General features: G+C 44.0%; 1 protein-coding gene across 1 annotated transcript in view; it reads right to left on the minus strand.

Moving 5' to 3' along the window:
- Positions 1-1,402: 1,402 nt before the first annotated feature.
- Positions 1,403-18,138, minus strand: part of Basp1 (brain abundant membrane attached signal protein 1) — a 48,666-nt gene continuing 31,930 nt past the window's right edge. Inside the window, exon 2 of the mRNA XM_041632240.1 lies at positions 1,403-3,004. Coding sequence (XP_041488174.1) covers positions 2,318-2,995 — 678 coding nt within the window. The 5' untranslated portion in view covers positions 2,996-3,004 and the 3' untranslated portion in view covers positions 1,403-2,317. The remainder of the gene's footprint in view (positions 3,005-18,138) is intronic.

Consider the following 18,138-nt stretch of genomic DNA (forward strand, 5'->3'; position numbering starts at 1 on the left):
TTTTCATTTGAAAGATAGTCTGCAATTTTACAAATGTCTTCCACAGCTGTTGAATCTGTCACCTCCCTAATACCAGAACCCTGCTCCTACCTGATTTAATATACTCTAAGATGACTGGTAATGCCCTGGACAGTCCCCTTCCATGTTTCTTCCCTAAAAGAGTTGGCTGTTGATTAATATTTTACATAGTTCGTGTGTGCTGTGCTTTTGTGCATTAAGAGTTCAAATTTATTTCATTGTAAAAACAAGAACCTCAAGAGCTAGACATGATCATGACCATGGCCTGAACTCCAAAAGACATTAACTAGTGCTATGCCACCATGTCTGCTTCTTCGGGTGTGGTACTGATTCCAGATACGCAGAGAATATCTGGGGGGGGGGGGGGCTCTTTCCTCTTTGTGTAGCCTGCCCACAAGAATGGAGCCAGGCTGATTCAGACCCACAGCGTCATACGTGTTCCATGGTCTCCACGGATTCTACAGGAAACTCTTCAAGCAACACTCTAAATATGAAACTGTTACTTATTTTCCCGGACATTTCTCTGATTCAAGTTTGAGAAAACTTTGCAGTCCTGAGGTTTCTTTTTTAAAAGTCGGGTCTAGTATCCGATCGGAAATTTACTCTCAAATTACTCTCAGCGATTTGACAATCACTCCTTTTCTTACACTCAAGAACCGATGTGTGCACAGAAGCCACCACCCTCCAGCCTCTTTTCCACGCACACCACAGGGGGACCCTGAGCACACAGATGGAGTCATGGGGGGGGGTGACAGGCTAGTACATCTGCCTGTGGTAATACACGGTTCTCTGGCATGTGCACCAACTTTTACATAGTTCAGTTATCACAGGGTTTTTGTCTTAGAGGTCACAAGGTTTATGGTCCCTTGAAACCAAAGCAACTATGGTATGGAGAAAGCAGGAAGCCTTAATAGCAGAAGAGAATGCAGCTTTCTCTTATTTTTCCACCACCTTCATGGCTTTCCTGGTCCTTTCCCTTACTCTGCTCTCAGTTCACCTGGAGGGTGCAGGCATAGATGCTGGCCCATGACTTCACAACTTAGACAAATAGGATGTCTCTATAAGATCGTGCTATTCTTCCCTGTCTTCAATATACAGCTCTTTATTGTCTTTTAATGTTTTAATCAAAATATTCGCGCTTTTAAAGTATCGATGATTACACCCACGCTATCGTTGGGTGTAAACCCATAGAACTTTTTCCTGTTCATCTCACAGGATGACTGAACTGACATTGACTCTACTGTTGGTGCTGCTCTGTGTGGGTTTTAAAGATAAAGGTCAAGAAGACTTTGGGATCCCGCTTCATACCTTCATTCCATCATTTGCACGAAAGAGAAACACCCACTACAGACAAGCAAAGGCAAAGAAAGCCAACAGCCTTTACTACTTTTTAATTGTTTAACTTTATTACTGTTGCACCATTTATACAATTACATATAATTTCAATGCATCCATTGTACATTTTTTTATTTTTGTTTTTTTTTTATTTTCCATTTTCCAATGGGTGTTGTGTTGGTGTCTGAGACACAGATGGGAGAAAACTGGAACTGCAATGAAGGCAGACTTTTTTTTTTATTTTTCATTTCCACTGACCAATAAACAGAACTACAGGTGCACCCAACCACGGACATGCATTAACTCGTCATGAGAAATCTAGGTAGGCTAAGTATGATGAGAGAATGTTTGTTACTCCCAAAAATATCTGGAGAGGAAGAATGGAGGCTTGGCATCAAGATATATATGGACAAGCTAAGTGGGCTCCGTCTGAAAGGTGGCATTCATCCACAACGTTTAAAGAAAAAAATACCAAAATAAGAAAGGTTGTAAATTAAAACACAGAAAATACTGCTTTCATAAAGATCTGATTGCCTTGGCACTGGCCCTGTGGGCAGAATCAAACGCTTTCCTCCCCCAACCCTAGCGCAGGAAAGATGCTGGGGCTTTCGGGGTGGTGCGCCAGGGGACAGCGGTTCAGGTACAAATGATGTACTTTCAGACAATGATCTCTAAAATCCAGGACTGACTGGTCAAGTTGACAGAAGGTATATTAGATATTTCCCCACAAAAATACTATTTGGATTCTCCCCACCCCCTCCCTCCCCTGATGGGACACATCCTCTTTTTTTTTTTCCTTTTCTCTTTTTCTTTTTAATCCCTTGGGCAATACATATCCTTACTTCCAATTTGAAACAAGTTAGTATAGGATAGAGAGACAGAGAGAGGACAGAGTGAGAGACAGAGAGAGCGTGAGACAGGTCGTTTGCAAGTGGCGTCGTCGGTTCTGGCTAGGCTGTCCCGGTTACTCTTTGACGGCCACGCTTTGCTCAGAGCTGGCGGCGGGGGCGGCCGGGGCCTCGGCCTGCGGCTCGGTGGTGGCGGCTGGGGGCGCGGCGGGCGCAGTGGCCTTGGCCGTGGAACTGGGCGCCTCCGAAGCCGCGGCCGTCTCCTTGGACGAGGGCGCGCCGTCGGCGCTGCTAGGTTTAGAGTCTGAAGCCGGGGCCGCGTCGCTTTTCGCCTCGGGGCCGCCGGCGGGAGCCTCAGTCTTTTTGGCCTCGCCCTCCTCCTCGGCCGCGCCCGTGCTCTCGGCGCCCGCGGTGTCGCCGGCCTTGGGGACCTCGCCGCCCGCAGCGGGCCCGGGCGCGGCCGCCTCCTGCTCGGGCGCCGGCGCGGGCTCGGGCTGCTGCTCCTCCGCGGCGCCCTCGCTCTTCTCGGGCTCGGCCTTGGGCGCCTCCTCCTTGGCCGCAGCCGCCTTGTCGCCCTCCTTCTCCTCCGCCTTGGCCTCTCCGTCCGCTGCGTCCTTGGGCTTCTCCTCCGCGCTCTCTTTGACCTCGGCGGCGTCGGCGGCCGCCTGGGGCTCGCTCTCCTTCGCGGTCCCCTCCTCCTCGGTACCGGCGCCTTCAGCCTTCTTGTCTTTGTCCTTGGCTTTCTCGTCGTTCACATTGTAGCCCTTCTTCTTCTTGCTCAGCTTGCCTCCCATCTTGGAGTTCTGCAAGGAAGCACAAGGGGAGACAAAGGGGGCGTTAAGGTCAGGCAGGCAAACGTGCAGGAGGTCTCCTGCAGAGTAAGGAGTTAAGGACCTCAGGTGATTGATTGCCCAGGGGCCACCAAGCAGCCTGGATATCACAAGCATCCTACCACAATTAGAAGTAACAAAGAACAAAGAAAGCCTCTGCTAAGAAGCCTGCGGGCCAGCATGTGGAAGGACTCTTAACCCAAAGACCTATGAGTGGGCCCAGCTGCCCAAAGGGAGTCCAGGTGGCATGGTATTGGTTTCCTATTCGTCTTCTTGTCTTAAACATCCAGGATTGAAGACAGCGGCACAAAATGGCAGAGACAGCCATTTTAGAACTAAAATACAGCTAGTTAAAAAAAAAAAAAAAAAAAAAAAAAAACCTCTTAATTTACAAACAACTTTCTGAAGAAGCTGCACTGCGTCCATCACACAACTCTCACCTACTGCTTCCGGAAGCCCGTTTTTGTGGCATCATCTGCCTGTGAAAAATCACTGAGATACTGCTTTCTTGAGAAATCGTATTTGTTTTTCGTTCATGAAAGATGGCAAAGCTTTTCAACGCTAACATTCCACTGCCCCTGTTGGACCCCACAAGGAGAGTAGGGCAGAGGAGAAGCACAGTACCCAGTCCAAACCCTTGGTGAGCTCACGCGGTTCTGCTTACTCCTGGCGGGGCCCTGAGCTCTCTTCACCCAGCTCACCCTCACCCTTACTATCACCCATTCCTAGCAGAAGAAAACGAGCTCTCCCTTCAACACACCTCCTGTGATCAGGATTCGTAATAATGGAGTCACCCACATTTCTTGACAGTCGGGTGTCGGATAGAGTACCATTCTTCAGTCAAAATGTGTCTCACCATGCTATGCTAATTTCCTGTCTGGGTTGGTTTTAAGAGTCGGAGGAGACAGGAGAGGAAAAAAAAAAGAAACAAACACAAAGATGACTCAACTATTCTTCCCATTTTCAAGAAAGGTCTTTATGGTGTCATCCAGGAATTTCTGCTAGGTTTCTTAAATGGGAAAGGAATGGCTTGGAGTCCAAACCCACTTCAAGCAACCAGGCCCATTTCACTTAATTTTTCTCTTGTACCAAATGTTGTAGTAAATATATGTGGTGAAACCACAATGAAAAATATTTTGCCACTAAGCAATAAGTGAAAACATAAACTTGAGTAGTAAGTTAAATTGTAATTTATAACACCTTCATCAAATTCTTAGACACAACCCCAGTTGTTGATATTACACGCAACTTCAGCTCCTAGACCCCAAAGTTACATTTGGACGCATTAGGCAGAGTTGGGGAACAGAACACCTCACGGTTCTGCCTTTAGATTTTTCTCCCAGTTGTCTGACAGAAACCCATACACCAACCTAGGGATTGCAGCCTATGAAACAAAGAGTAAATGAAGTCTCACTCTGAACAAAGCGTGGAGCTCTGGATTCTGACCCCCACAGTATGAAATTCTATATAGCAATCCCCAGAGGTTTAATGCCCAGTTGGTTTACAAACCTAAAATCTACTATACTAAAATTGGTTTTCCGAAGTACAATTAAAGCCACTTTCTATTCTTTGTCTTAAGCCCAGCTGTGACTCTTTTCTTGGTAGAAATCGAACAGAACAAACACGAGATGCAAGAGACAGTGTCTCAATAATGTTGACTTTTTTTTAACAAAAACACCCAGTGCTTTCAGCAGATTGACCTGTGCGAAACACAGCCGAGTTCCAAGAGGAGGCCTATGAACTGCGCTAGAATCCCGGGAAAGCAGTTGTCTGGTTATTTTTCACAAGAATCTGTGTGAACACCTGCCCAGCACCCAGAAGGGTCAATTAAAGTTACAAATTAAAACCGAAGGCGGCGGTAACAGTTCTAACCCTACACAATTTGCCTACATGTTTCACCTTCTCAGGAGCATCATACAATGGTGTGCCACTGGCATCCTCCTTTTCCCGAAAGGGAAATTCTGACGAGCTGAGTTCATGGAGCCATGCGATAAAACAAAGGTCAGAACCAACAGGAATGTGTTGGTGCGAGAAGCACCACCTGGCAGGTGATGGGGGAACTCTGCCCACTAAGAAGCTGATCTGGCAGCAGAGCACTAAACCCAGAAATGTTGCTTTCCTGGATTCCGAGGCAGGACCTCCCAGAATGGCCCAGAGCTCAGCACTGGGAAAGGGTACCAGTTACAGAAGACACTTCCTAGGTACTCTCTCCCCTAAGCCTCTCGTCCTCCTTCTCCATTGCTGGTGAAGCTCTTTTATTAGATCCTAAAGACATCCCCAAGCAAGGAGCGTGGGGATGGAGTTGAATGAGTCCTCTCCTTTCTATGACTTCTATTTTTGAAAGAAATTATTTAGTCTAGAAAATTGGAACACTTGGGCTTAAAAAAAAGATAAAGATAGCTATAGGGCTGGATAGCTGACTTGGCAGCGTGAAGGTGCTTATAGATACTGGAGTTTGGACCCACAAATCACTAGGTACCTGTAATTCTAGCTCTAGAAGGTAGAGACGGCGGATGCCTTGAGAAAGATAGCTAGACTGGCCTTATCAACTAGCTCTGGGTGCCACTGAGAGAACCTGGCTCAAGGAATAAAGTGGAGAGTATGGCTATGCAGAAAGACTCTGGACACCAACCTTAGGCCTTTGCACAAACAAGCAAACATTTGCACACACACATTTGCACACACACGTTTGCATACACACCATACACATGCACACATGGAAAGGTCGGGTGTGCGGAGAAACAGGTATCTTGGGTCAATAAGTAAGGGGTCTTGGAAGTTACTTAAGCCTAACCTACGGTGGCACCCTAAGCAGCAAGCTCGCCTGTGCATCTCCTCACAGGCAGGATGTCCACCAGCAGTGAGCGGCACTGAGAAAACGCGCAAATGCTGATGCATGCACTGGAGTCCTGTGTGTTCACAGGAGGACAAACGCTAGAGTCTGTCTCAGCCATGACACCTCCACAGACCTTCTACATCTTCTTGTAAAAGGGCAAGAACATTCTCTGCCACAAGAGCCAAAACTACAGAATCACAGTTTGAAAACCACATTTTTTTTTAATAGCACAGAGAGAAAGAATGCTAGATGCACTCTGATTAAAAAACAACAACAACAACAGTGGGCAAGAGGCAAGAATTACTTCACAGAGCATCTGGACACTAGGGCCAAGGTTGATCCGTGCATCCTACCTTCAAAGGACGCCTGGGTGAATCCTTTGAGCAAGTTAACACGCCTTGTTGTCTCTTTATTTGCTGTAAAGTAATAAAGGTCAATTTCATGGGTATTTAAAGTGAGACGACAGTACAGTGTCTGTCGAAATCTTGGTTCTTCTCCCCAGGGCTTCATCTTACATTCCCAGAGAATTCTGCACTTACACACGTGAACAGAAGAGCTGAAATAGGTTCTTCATATGTGAGTTTTAGAGTCATTCACTAGAAACATTGTGATTACAATACTGTTGAAAAAGGAAACACTTTTTATTTTTTTTTTGTTTTGTTTTGTTTTGTTTTTTCGAGACAGGGTTTCTCTGTGGCTTTGGAGCCTGTCCTGGAACTAGCTCTGTAGACCAGGCTGGTCTCGAACTCACAGAGATCCGCCTGCCTCTGCCTCCCGAGTGCTGGGATTAAAGGCGTGCGCCACCACCGCCCGGCTGGAAACACTTTTTAAAATGTTATCTGAAAGACATTTGATGGGTGTGCTCCAAGCAAGCTCCTGCTGTCCCTGCAGATGTGAGTGAGACCTTTGCACAGAGTAGCTGACACCAGAACCAGGTCACCTCTCTGCTCAGAATATTTAGACATATACAATTTTCACAACGCTACAAGTCCGTCTAAACGCACCAACTACCCATTATAATGAGAAATCGGTTTCTAGACAAAGATTTGAGAAACTGTAAATTAGAAACTGAGTATAGTCGGTCTGTAATCCTAGCACCTGAGAGGCTGGGGCAGTGGTATCATGTGTTCCAGAACAGCCTGGGTTACATGGAAAGACCCTGTCTCTAAAACAAAACAAAACAATTCTATATGCACTATAAACCCATTCCTCTGAATATCAATGTGTCCTGAGTGGTCACGAAGGAAGCATCACTTCACTTTCCCCTGTGTTCTCAGTCAATACCTTTGCATCAGTTATTTCAAGGAAACAAGAAATTCCATATTTTACATTGGGATGGAAAAGAATCTACATTCTTTACTTAAAGGTCATCAATTGCTTCAAATTTATACATCGAGGATAAAATATCTCTATTTTATTTTAGCTCACAAGTCAAAGGTAAGATGTTCATGAGAGAAAGTAGCCCAGCCAATGTCTCTTTTGGATGATTTTCTACATGTGATTTTTTTCCTGGAAGATCAAAAAAAAAAATGAATCCGTGCTTTTAGTATGTTTAAAGCACTGACATAGAACGTACTCTGCACCTACCACGACTGCCTTCTAATTTTCTTTTTCCTCTCTTTAGAAACGCAGTACAAACCAGCCTTCCAGAAGCAATGTTAGTGCGACCTGCTTTCTGTTTCAAAAGAGGTCCTGTCACTGCAGCATCTAGCAGCATTGCCAGGTGCAAGCGACCTGGGGTGAGGAGCAAAAGGCAGAGGGAGGCACAAGACAGGTACATGGAGTCAGCAGTAATTGCTGACCACAGCAACGCCATTGCAGCCATCTGCCAGGGAGCACAGGGTTTGCATCCATGCAGCATGAGTCATGAGCAGGCCACTCCTGAGACCAACTTCACAGATGCCATATTTATTGATGACATTGATGAGCTCCCGCTTGCTCATTGTGAGTGACTTTTCCTCATGAATGCTTATTTTGGGACGTTTGTAGTGCTTCGTGTGTGTGTGTGTGTGTGTGTGTGTGTGTGTGTGTGTATGCATGTGTGTGTGTGTGCATGTATACTTACAGGTACATGTAATAAAATCACAGAACAACTGTGGTGTTTTGATGAGAATGGTCCCCATATGTTTGGTCTCTAGTTGGTGGAACTGTTTGGGAAGGATTAGGAGGTATGGTCTTGTTGGAAGAGGTGTGTCACTGGGGGGCAACTTTGAGGTTTCACAAGCCCATCCATTCGTAGTTAGTTCTCTTTCTTTGCCTCCTGAATGTGGATCAAGATGTAAAGTCCCAGCTACTGGTCCAGTGTCCTGCCAGTCTGCCTGACTGTCTGTCTGTCTGTCTGCCTGCCGCCATGCTCCCTGCCATGATGACCTCTAACCCTCTGGAACCACAAGCTCCAAATAAAATGCTTTCTTTTATAAGCTGTGTTGGTCATAGTGTCTTATCACGGCAATAGAAAAGTAACTATACAACAACCTTGACAATTATTCCTCAGGCACTGTCACTTTGATTCTCTTGAAATGGTCTCCCACAGGCCTGGAACTTGCCCACTGAGGTCCAGGATCCTCCTATCTCCCCAGTGCTGGAATTATAGACACCCACCACCACGCCTGGCTTTTTTACCTCGCTTTTGAGATGGAACTCAGGTCCTAGCTGCTGACTCAGTGAATGACCTTTCCAGCCCTCTTTGTGACATATCTAAAACCATGTTTCTTTAACTTCACACCCAAGAAGGTGCATAAAGAAATGTCTTTCCAGTCAGATAGATCAGCTATAGTGATTTCTGTTGCCCTAAAAGCAACTGGAAAAAGTAATAAATATCCCACCCAAAAAAAAAAAAAAAAAAAAAAAAACTATGCTTGAAGTCTTCCTCTAAACCAAGTACTAGGATTCTAGGCATTAACAGGTATATCTTATAGGAGGGAAAATTATTTATAACTAATTTCAATTTCAAAGGGGGCAGAAATGTGATTTTTTTAAATGGGTACTACAGCTAACCTTAATGATACATTGGTTCTTGATCCTGAGAGTTTAAATTTGGATATTTCACAGCTACACAAAATTCAAATATGTGCATAAATAATTATCTTTTATGTTTATTGTAAACTCTGAGAGATTAAAGGTGACAAATAATTCAGAACTTATAATCAAGGCTCTCTTACAGAGATGGTCTGAAATGTTTGGTGCTTATTGCTTTCTCTCCAGGAAGCCTGTCAGAGAACAGGAATATATATATATATATATATATATATATATATATATATATCCCTTAGCTGTTCACATTACATAAGTTTGTGCTTATTTTGTATATAATCCCTAGGACACAGCAGGCCCTAGTCAGCTCTGTGCCATTATCACAGAAGTCCATAAAACCACCCTAGTTGTCACCAACTACAGGATGATTTGGGTGCAGACAAAAATCAGCTCATCCGGAACATTCCTGAGCTCACATTTTTCAATCTTAAAGCAAGCCCATCTATCAGTGCAGCCAATTAAACTAAGATGTACTGTGTCAATATTTATGACACTTGTTAAAAACTAGAAATAAGAAAACAGCAATCTGAGACTATCAAAAACAGGTAAAATAAAGCTTTATGAAACATGATCTTTACCAAATATTTACCAAATAATAGAATTTTTTAGGGATCGCGATTACGTTTAGGAGATGCTTTCGTAGTGTGTCAGCTTGCAAATGAGCCAGAGTGCAAGTTCACGCTGAATACATTCCATAGATGGAGTCATGGCTGTCAGAAAACTCGGGTGTCATTAGCTTCCCTGGCATGGCGCAACCGACGGTGTCCTGGTGATTTAGAAAGGACAGTGACTTCCCTTTCACTGCTTTGAGTGTGTCGTCTACCACCACCGATGGTCCTGCTCAGCAGGAGTCACCCTCTGTCTGCCAGGGGAAGGGTGTGCCTTGACATCACAGCCTTCAAAACCAGCTTAAGCAGAAGGATGGATAGCACAACCCCACAAATTAACGTGGCATTCAGCTTAGGAAAAGGTAAGTAGGCTGAGGCTTTGGGTCCTGATTTCTGTAATATAGCCATCTAACTCTCTCTCTCAAAAAAGAAAGAGGCAGTAACTGCCAACCTAATAGAAACAAAGAAATGCAAAACAAGTACAGAACCTAGAGAGCTAAATTAAAACAATTTCCTTTACTCACTCTGCATCCGATGAGAACCATTTTAGGTCCATTTGCAACAAGCTAAGAGGAACTACAAAATCTGTTTCCTGCATGTAAAATACACTTGTAAGACACAAGTCCACGCTTGTGAATGTAGGAACTATCCTTCCACCGCCACTTCCTCCACCACACCTTCCAGAGTAGTCCATAGAGAAGACATTGTCTGCAGAGCCCCGGGAACCCGTGACCCATGCAAATAGAGCCCTTGCGATTTCTGAAGCAGGGCTGGGCTGCTTTACAGGACGTCAGCTCTGAAAGCTCACCCATGCATAGGTGCACGGCGTATGAACTACGAAAGTTGCTCACACGCATTTGCTGGGGTTGAGGAGAATCATCTCAGAAGTAGAGCTTCCTCAACGCGTCTGACGGCTCTTCCGTTCCTGACCACACACTCCTTTGTACCGGGAACATGAAATAGAGAAAAATGGGGGATGATCTCATATAAAAGCAGGTTGATCTTCCCTGGGGGGAGAGGGTGGGGAGCAGGGAATAATAGCATACTGAATTCTGTGAAGAGAATAGAAAAAAAAATTCCCTCCAAAGAAATAAATGTTAAGATATTACAGCATAAATAAAGGCCAAAATTTTGCCAAGGTCAAATTTTTCCCTCTCCTTCCCTCCGCAGACCTAAGGGCTTAGCACACAACCAGTATTCTCTCCAGCTAATGCCTCTCACCTTGGAAGAAAACATTTTCTGTTTTGATTTTAATTGAGCTAAGAAGCCCAGGGAATTACTTTCTAAGGGAAAAATATTCAATTCATTTCTAAATACCCAGGGGCTCTCTAATAGACTCAGGAATAATGAAATTATCTAAGAAATTCTTATCCATTGATTTTTTTTCTCCAACTCAAAGGCTAAAATGGAAAAGCTCCGTAAAATAAAACAAGGACACATTACCATTTCGATAAAGTCATAAAAGGGCAACATTTTATGGCAGAGAATGCGGATCAAGTGGTAAAGATTGCTTAATCTCTACAGGAGGCCCTTAGTCTTGCAGGATTAAGGACACCACCCTGTGTGTGGTATCTATACCTGCAATCCCAGCACTCAGGATGTAGTGGAACGTTCATGGCCAGCCTGGGATGGAGAAGACAGTATCTAAGACAAAAAAAAAAAATTTAAATAGTATTTTAAGGGAAGACATTTTGTAAGATTTTGTTTGGAATATAAGCTGAGGAACTTGCAGACCAATTGTGGCTTCTAAAGCAACAGGCCCTGCTTTGAGAAGAGCAAGGCAAAGCCACGGGGACCTGAAACACAGATCCTTTATTCTCCCACAAAATCAGCAAGTGAGAAGAAGCCATCAGGAGAGTGGAGAGGGCAAAGCTGCTCGTTTTGAGAGATGCCAAGTGTCTACTTCTCCAGATCCTATGTTTTACTTCACACCCAATTCTCTCCTGTACTTCTGCCTTACAGGTACTGGAGTCTTGCATGTTCTTACCCTAAAGACACCTTTAGAGGACCATGGAGCAGAGCATGCAGCAGAAGAGGGCTGGAGGCTTGGCGCCACTTCTAACAGAAGTCAATGCAAGGGTGTAATGAATCAGGAGAGCCACCAAGGCTTTGTCTTCTGTTCTAGCGAACCTGGGCATTGACGCATTGCTTTGGTAATTGGACACACTCTCTGACCTAATTTGGAAGGTAAAAAACAGTGTTTGTATCCTTTCTAGAAGACTATACCTGGCAATAATGAGGTTCCTCAACCCCTGCCAGTAATAACTAGCTAAAATGCATGGTCAGCCCTACCACCTGCATACCCTTTGGCTGTAGTCAAAAGACTTGCACAAGGGCTCTGCATAGCTCAGCAGGTAAGTGCACTTGCTGAACAAGCATGAGGACCTAAGTTCACATCCCCAGAACCCACCTAAAAAGCTGAGACTGATTATACACGTGACCGTGGTCCATCTCCCCATAAGGGCAGGGTGAGAAACAGGATGCTGGGGATTGCTGGCTTTTTGCCAAGTTCCAAGGCTGACTGTGTCTCCAGGGAGTAAGATGGAGAGGGAGGGAGTAGTGATAGCTTCCTCTAGTCTCTTTGTATGAAAAGAGGCATGTATACCTGCATACGATTGTGTGTATGTACCACGTGTGTAGAAGCACACAAACACACACACATACCATGCTTTAAAGAAATCAGAATGTTATGACTCTAAATACAAAAGAACTAGAGTTATACAGATGGAGAGAAGTCATAGCCCCATGTACTAGAACAGTATTTGATCCACAAGCAAGGCCAAGTGGAAATTGTTCATATGGTTGCCTGATAAAATGTAAGCTTTGTTACTGGGTTGTTTCTCTGTTCGTTGAATTAAACATATTCAGTGGTGTGCCTGCATGTAGATGAAGGAGAAGGGGAGAACTCTGAAAGAAGCCAAGCAGTGAGTAGGAGAAATAAGTTTTATTCATTGTAACGAGCCTTCGGCCCTTTGAGGCAGGTCTGAATAGTGATGTGTGACCGAGCTTCCTCAAAGGCCCTTGGACTGACTTGGGTTACTCCAGTGGCCCTCAACTTGGCAGCACGTAAAACTAAGGCACTTACATGTGGGCGTTTTTCCCAATCTGGGTTCTGAAGTTTGGATGCAGATGCGTGATTTGTGACGCATGCATCTCACATGCATGGCATGCAGATGAGCATGATTTGCGATCACCCACTTTTCACATTAGCAGAACTTCCTTGGTCCTACCACCAAGACTTAGGCTACCCAGTTCTCCGAGTGAGTAATGAGCAGAACCCCTACTCAGAGCACTGCCCCCTTCAGAAAATGCATAATTGCATAAGGACACAAATCCAGGGCATTAACTAACATTCTCCATGATCTACCCAATTCCGTTTCTCACTGGCAAAAGTTCTATGTAATACTACTCCACCAATGAGCACAGCTTTGTAACTTAATAAAACTCACTGGCATGAATCAGCCAGCACACACTAATGGAAAGAAGACAAGAAAATAACATCGAACTCCTCCGTGTGATCCAAAAAGCTAATCTATCTACTATTTCACAGTATCTGTGTCTTCTTTCTTTGCACTATTAACATCTAAGCATTTCTTACATAAAAAGCTGCCAAACACTGCAAAATTCCTATTTTGAAAATGCAAATTTGGATCAATTGGCCATTTCATCTAGAATCAGCAGAAGAGAGTTCTTAACTATGATAGCAAGCATTATTACGCAGACAACTGCATATCAGCAGTAAAACCCAACATGAATATCTAACAGTCTGTTCAGAGACTAGAGGGCTATTTCAATTCATCACTCAGGACACACAAGAAGTAATCCTCTGATTGTGTTTCTGTCTCATAATCAGAAGAAAATATCTACGCCGTGGAAGGATGCTAGGACCCAACCCTCCGTTCCTGACAGAGTTTGGTACATGGCTACAACACATAAACTACATCCTTGGAAAAGCAATCGTCACTCTGTTAACACAGTTCTGCACAGGTCAGCAGCTTTAGATACCAGACAACTGTCAACTGACTTTTTTGAAACAAATATAAAGCTACAATTGGCTCATGAATTACATCTGCTGACATATTTATCACTAGACAGGTTTGGACTTGTAATTACTCAGGATGGAAGAATCTAAGCCGTTTGTCAAATTTAGCTATCACTGGGTGTGGTGATATAGGAGTACCTAGAATTACAAGGCTGGAGCAGCGGAATAAGAAGGGTTGAAAGTTCAAGGATAATCTAGGCCACACAGCAAATTTCTCCTTTACAAACACCATAAACCACCACACCAGCGCCACCATCACTGCACTCCCCTTACCTTAGAGAAAGAATTAACAGAGAGTGAAGAAGCAAGGAGAGTTTTTAGTAAATATAAATAAAAGAAAGGGTCTAAGAGAGTTTGTCAGGCCCACCGATTTCTAGTTTGAACAAATGACTGGTTCCTATATTTTAAATGGTCAAAATGTTTATTCTAGAAGGGGGAACTGAGGTGAAGGCAATGTAGCCTGTGTGTTTTGGGTTTCCTTACCAGTACGTGTCCATCACAACGATCTGCTGTCAAGTTTCTCCAATGCCGGTGAGAATCTCCCTTATTAGACTGATTGTTTGCCACTGGCTGCTTCAGTCAACGCTTCTATTCAGCAGTTCTAACATCACCACCACTCGGGGATGGCAGTGTTCTCCAGGGAAAGAGAACCGTATTAAGAGTTGTCAACCCAGCCAAAGTTCCCAAGGCAAACCTTTGAAATGCCATCCGTAAAAACTGAGAGAAAGCATTTTGAAGACAATTCCCTTGTCACAGTAAAATGTTCCCAGTGTTATGAAAGATATTGGGAGGCATTATTGGAAAGAAAAAAGAAAGAGAGAGAGAAGGAAGGAAAGAAGGAAGGAAGGAAGGAAGGAAGGAAAAAAAATGTACCCCCACATGCAGATACTCATCCTTCTATAACCCATTCTTTCCAAGCAGAAGACCAAGATGAATTATTCCTATAAATGCCCTGCAAAGTGCAAGAATACAGAAAGTCTTTTGAGCACAAAGAAGAACAGAGCTTAAGTGTCCTCCCGGTCATCCCTCACCCATCCCAGGCCAGTCCTACAGAGCCTACAGAAGCATACCCAGGGCACCTGGGGTCTCTAACAGAAAAAAAAGGGGGGAAAGTCCAGCATGCAGGGAAACCTGGAGAAAATAGCATGATGAAAAATATGTTAATCAGACTGGGAAAGGAGCTTTATTTAACCATAAGAGTCTAACACCTGATGGGACATATGCAGATATATGCAGACAAAGTACATAAATACCATGAGAGTAAAAAACGAGGCCAGAGGAGCAGGGAAAGTTGATTGATTAAGGAGAAACATCAAAATTACTTACATATATATGACTTATTCTCCCTAAGGTGTTTCCCTAAGGTGTTTTAATGACTGATTTTTTTATATATCAATATATTAACTGTCCTATCAGGAAGAAATTATTACTAGTCCCACCATACAAAAATAAGGAAATTGAGAATTATAGGTAGTAAATACCTCACCCTCGGCCAGCAAAGAGCAAATGGTTTGTGGAACTGCAATCTAGCTCACTGAAGTTCCTTAGCCAAAGGAACAGCAGCCTGGAAGGATAGTGCTGTTCCTTAAGCATAGGGCAAGTAGCCTTGGAGGATAGATAAGCTCTCCAGTAGAAAACCACGAGAAAATGCAAAGTGTCAGTGTCCCTGGGAACAAACAGGAAGTGTACATTTAAGATGATCCAAAAACCCTTTGACATTCATGAAGTCGGCAAGGGCACTCTTACTAGGAGTAGAGGACGCTGGACTAGAAAGGCACAGGTTGCCTCGGGAAAAACAGAACACAGAACAGCCAACTCTGGGAACAGATAGAAAATTAAAAAAACAAAACAACAACAACAAAAACACGTCTCAAGTATCAAGGATAGGGTTTTAGGAAGTATCTCTGTGAAGTCATATGTTACTTAAGAAAGACAAGAACAAATGAAGAAATTTGGCCAGGTCAGAGAGCTGTGGACTACTGACACCTCCATGACCTTGCTACTTGGGAAAGATGCTTGACTTTTGAGGAAGGTCTGGATAATGTCTGAGCAATATGAAAGGACCTCACTTCAGTCAACACCAAGAGTCTGGGCAGAGTGATTCCAGGAATCCGGAGAATCAGCAAGGCTGGCTTCTCTTTTGCAATAGGAATTTGGAAGGAATGGAAATACATACGGGAATATGGGATTACACAACAACAAGTGTGTAGTGAAAAGTGAAAAGATGAAACGGTATTGATGGAGGAAGACTAGAAGACTCAGCAATGTATGTTGAAACTATGCATCTTAAAAAGAGACGGTTGCTATTTAGAAAGGAAAAGGAAAGTGACATAGATCCAAATCCAATGGCTGTTGTCTCACTCAACCCCATTCAAAGGAGCAGGCATTTCTCCAGCTGAAAGACCACACAATTGGCCTAGTGACCATTAGACATGGGATGGTCTTGACACTGTAAACAGACCCACAGCATTCTGCCTGGTTCCATGGGCTTCTTAGGCGCTAAGCAAGAACTCAAGTATAGATTCTCAACCAGTACCCAAAGGGCCCTGGCTCATGTGACCCCTTTACTCTCCTTTATTACAAAACCTGGTTTTGGTCTAGATAAACTATTCATCTTTACTCATTCATCATTTGGTTGTCTAATCTTTTTGTGTTCTGTTATATTGTGTTGAAGTATTGTTGTTTTAGCAATCAAATAGACCTGAGTAATGACCTAAAGCTTTTCTCCAATATTTGCTCAAATACATCTGATGTATATAAAGCAAAGGTTTTATTTTGTGTTTGTTTTATGGTAGTTACTATTCAATGGGAGCTTGATAAATACCATAAACTCACTGTACACAGGAACATGAAACTCTGGCTATAAAACTGTGAGATGAAAAGAACCAACACAATGATTTAGTTTACCCACTGAATTATGTAAACCCATCTTTCATGTCGCAGTAGAAAAAAAAGCATGCTAAGCTACCATTGAGATTTCCATTCCATTAAATAAAACACGTCCCAGGCAACATCCACGGCAGCAAACTCTGTCACCACAACCCACAGCACAGTTAAGAATGAGAATAGACATCCTACAAGCCATATTGTCACGGTTTTCCCACTTTAAGTGGGAAAAAGTGTGTACATTAGGCAGGTCAATTCTCAAGCTGTTCCTCCTCTAGCTGACCCTACACATTTCTCACCATAACAGTCTGAGCTGATTATTGTGCCGCTGCCATGAAACTGGCCGGTGAGGCTTCTCTTCGAAGGCAAAGGTTGACTGGCGGCAGCCATTGTACAGAGCCCCTCTCAATACATCCTGCCTCATGTGGCCAGCCCTCCCAGAACTCATGTATTATGCATCTCCATCCGCCGTGGACTATGCTTTTAGAGTCCACCGAGGCTTCACGATGTTATTTATTTGCACTTAATGGGGTGATCCTTTCAAAAGCCCCAGGCTGCTGCATCCTCCCTCACACAGGGTTCTCTGTGAATCACCTGTGTGTCCAGTCAATACAGCAAGTGAACCACAAGCAGCCACCTCAGGAAATGCAGGCTGCTGAGATCATTTCCAAGCCACACTTCCCTCCCAGAGGCTCAGGAAAGCAGTAGGTCGTATTACCACAACTAATTTCGAACTCTCAAACAGAATCCAAAATAAAGTAGGGGAGGAAATAACTAATAGCTCCTGAGATATTTTCTGCTGCTTATTAGTGGGCTAGACAGGACATGATGAGCTTGGAGCCACGACAGTTTCTCTCACTTGTTAGTGGGCTAGACAGGACATGATGGGCTCGGAGCCATAGCAGATTCTCTCATTTTTAGATGCCTGACAAAGAAGAAAGGTTCACCAACACCAGGAATAGCTGCAACTTATTTCCAGTCGCTCCTGCCCCCAAATATAAGCGGATGAGTCACACATTCTATGACTGCCTAAACCTGCTGTACATTAATATTTCAATGTATCTTTTTTCTCCCAGATCTACAAGTATAGTATGTCCAGTCTTAAACCCACCTTCCTAATTTTAATCACTGGCACAGAAAAGCAATCTAAAATTCTTTATACCTCTCCTTAACTAGCTAAACGAAGAATGTGCTTTTCTTTGGTGTCTTGCTTGACACCAAGAGGGGCTCAACCAACGTTTTCAAAGTTAATAAAGGAATGAAAAGTCCTCAGGCAAACAGTGTGCGCCAGGCCCACGTCTAGGAAACAGCAAAGCTGAGCCCAGACAACACCGTGCACCCTCCGAAGGCACTGATCATCGGGTTCTTCCCGACGGTTGAGGAGTCTCCCCCGCATTTCTCCCTCGGTAACTCATATTCCCCTCCACACTTTCAGCTTCTTCAAATCTGAGCTTCCAAGCTACCTAATGTGAAACCATTCAAGGGAGAAATGGTCCCGTGTGCTGTGCGATTTCAACAGAAATACAGCTAAGGCTTCTCACCCAGGGAATCCTGGCGAAGATCCTTTCACGCAGAGCACAGCACATAGCTGACACTCAGCGCCGCTTTCTGGGTGAATGAGTGGGAAGGTATTCTAACAGAGATAACCAGATTTCAATACACCTTAGAGCAGTCCCTTACTTACCCATCACCTCAACTCAAT

This window comes from Microtus oregoni, unplaced genomic scaffold (assembly GCF_018167655.1).
Source record: "Microtus oregoni isolate MIOR12 unplaced genomic scaffold, Mior012 000040F_ref0000088, whole genome shotgun sequence".
NCBI lineage: Eukaryota > Metazoa > Chordata > Mammalia > Rodentia > Cricetidae > Microtus > Microtus oregoni.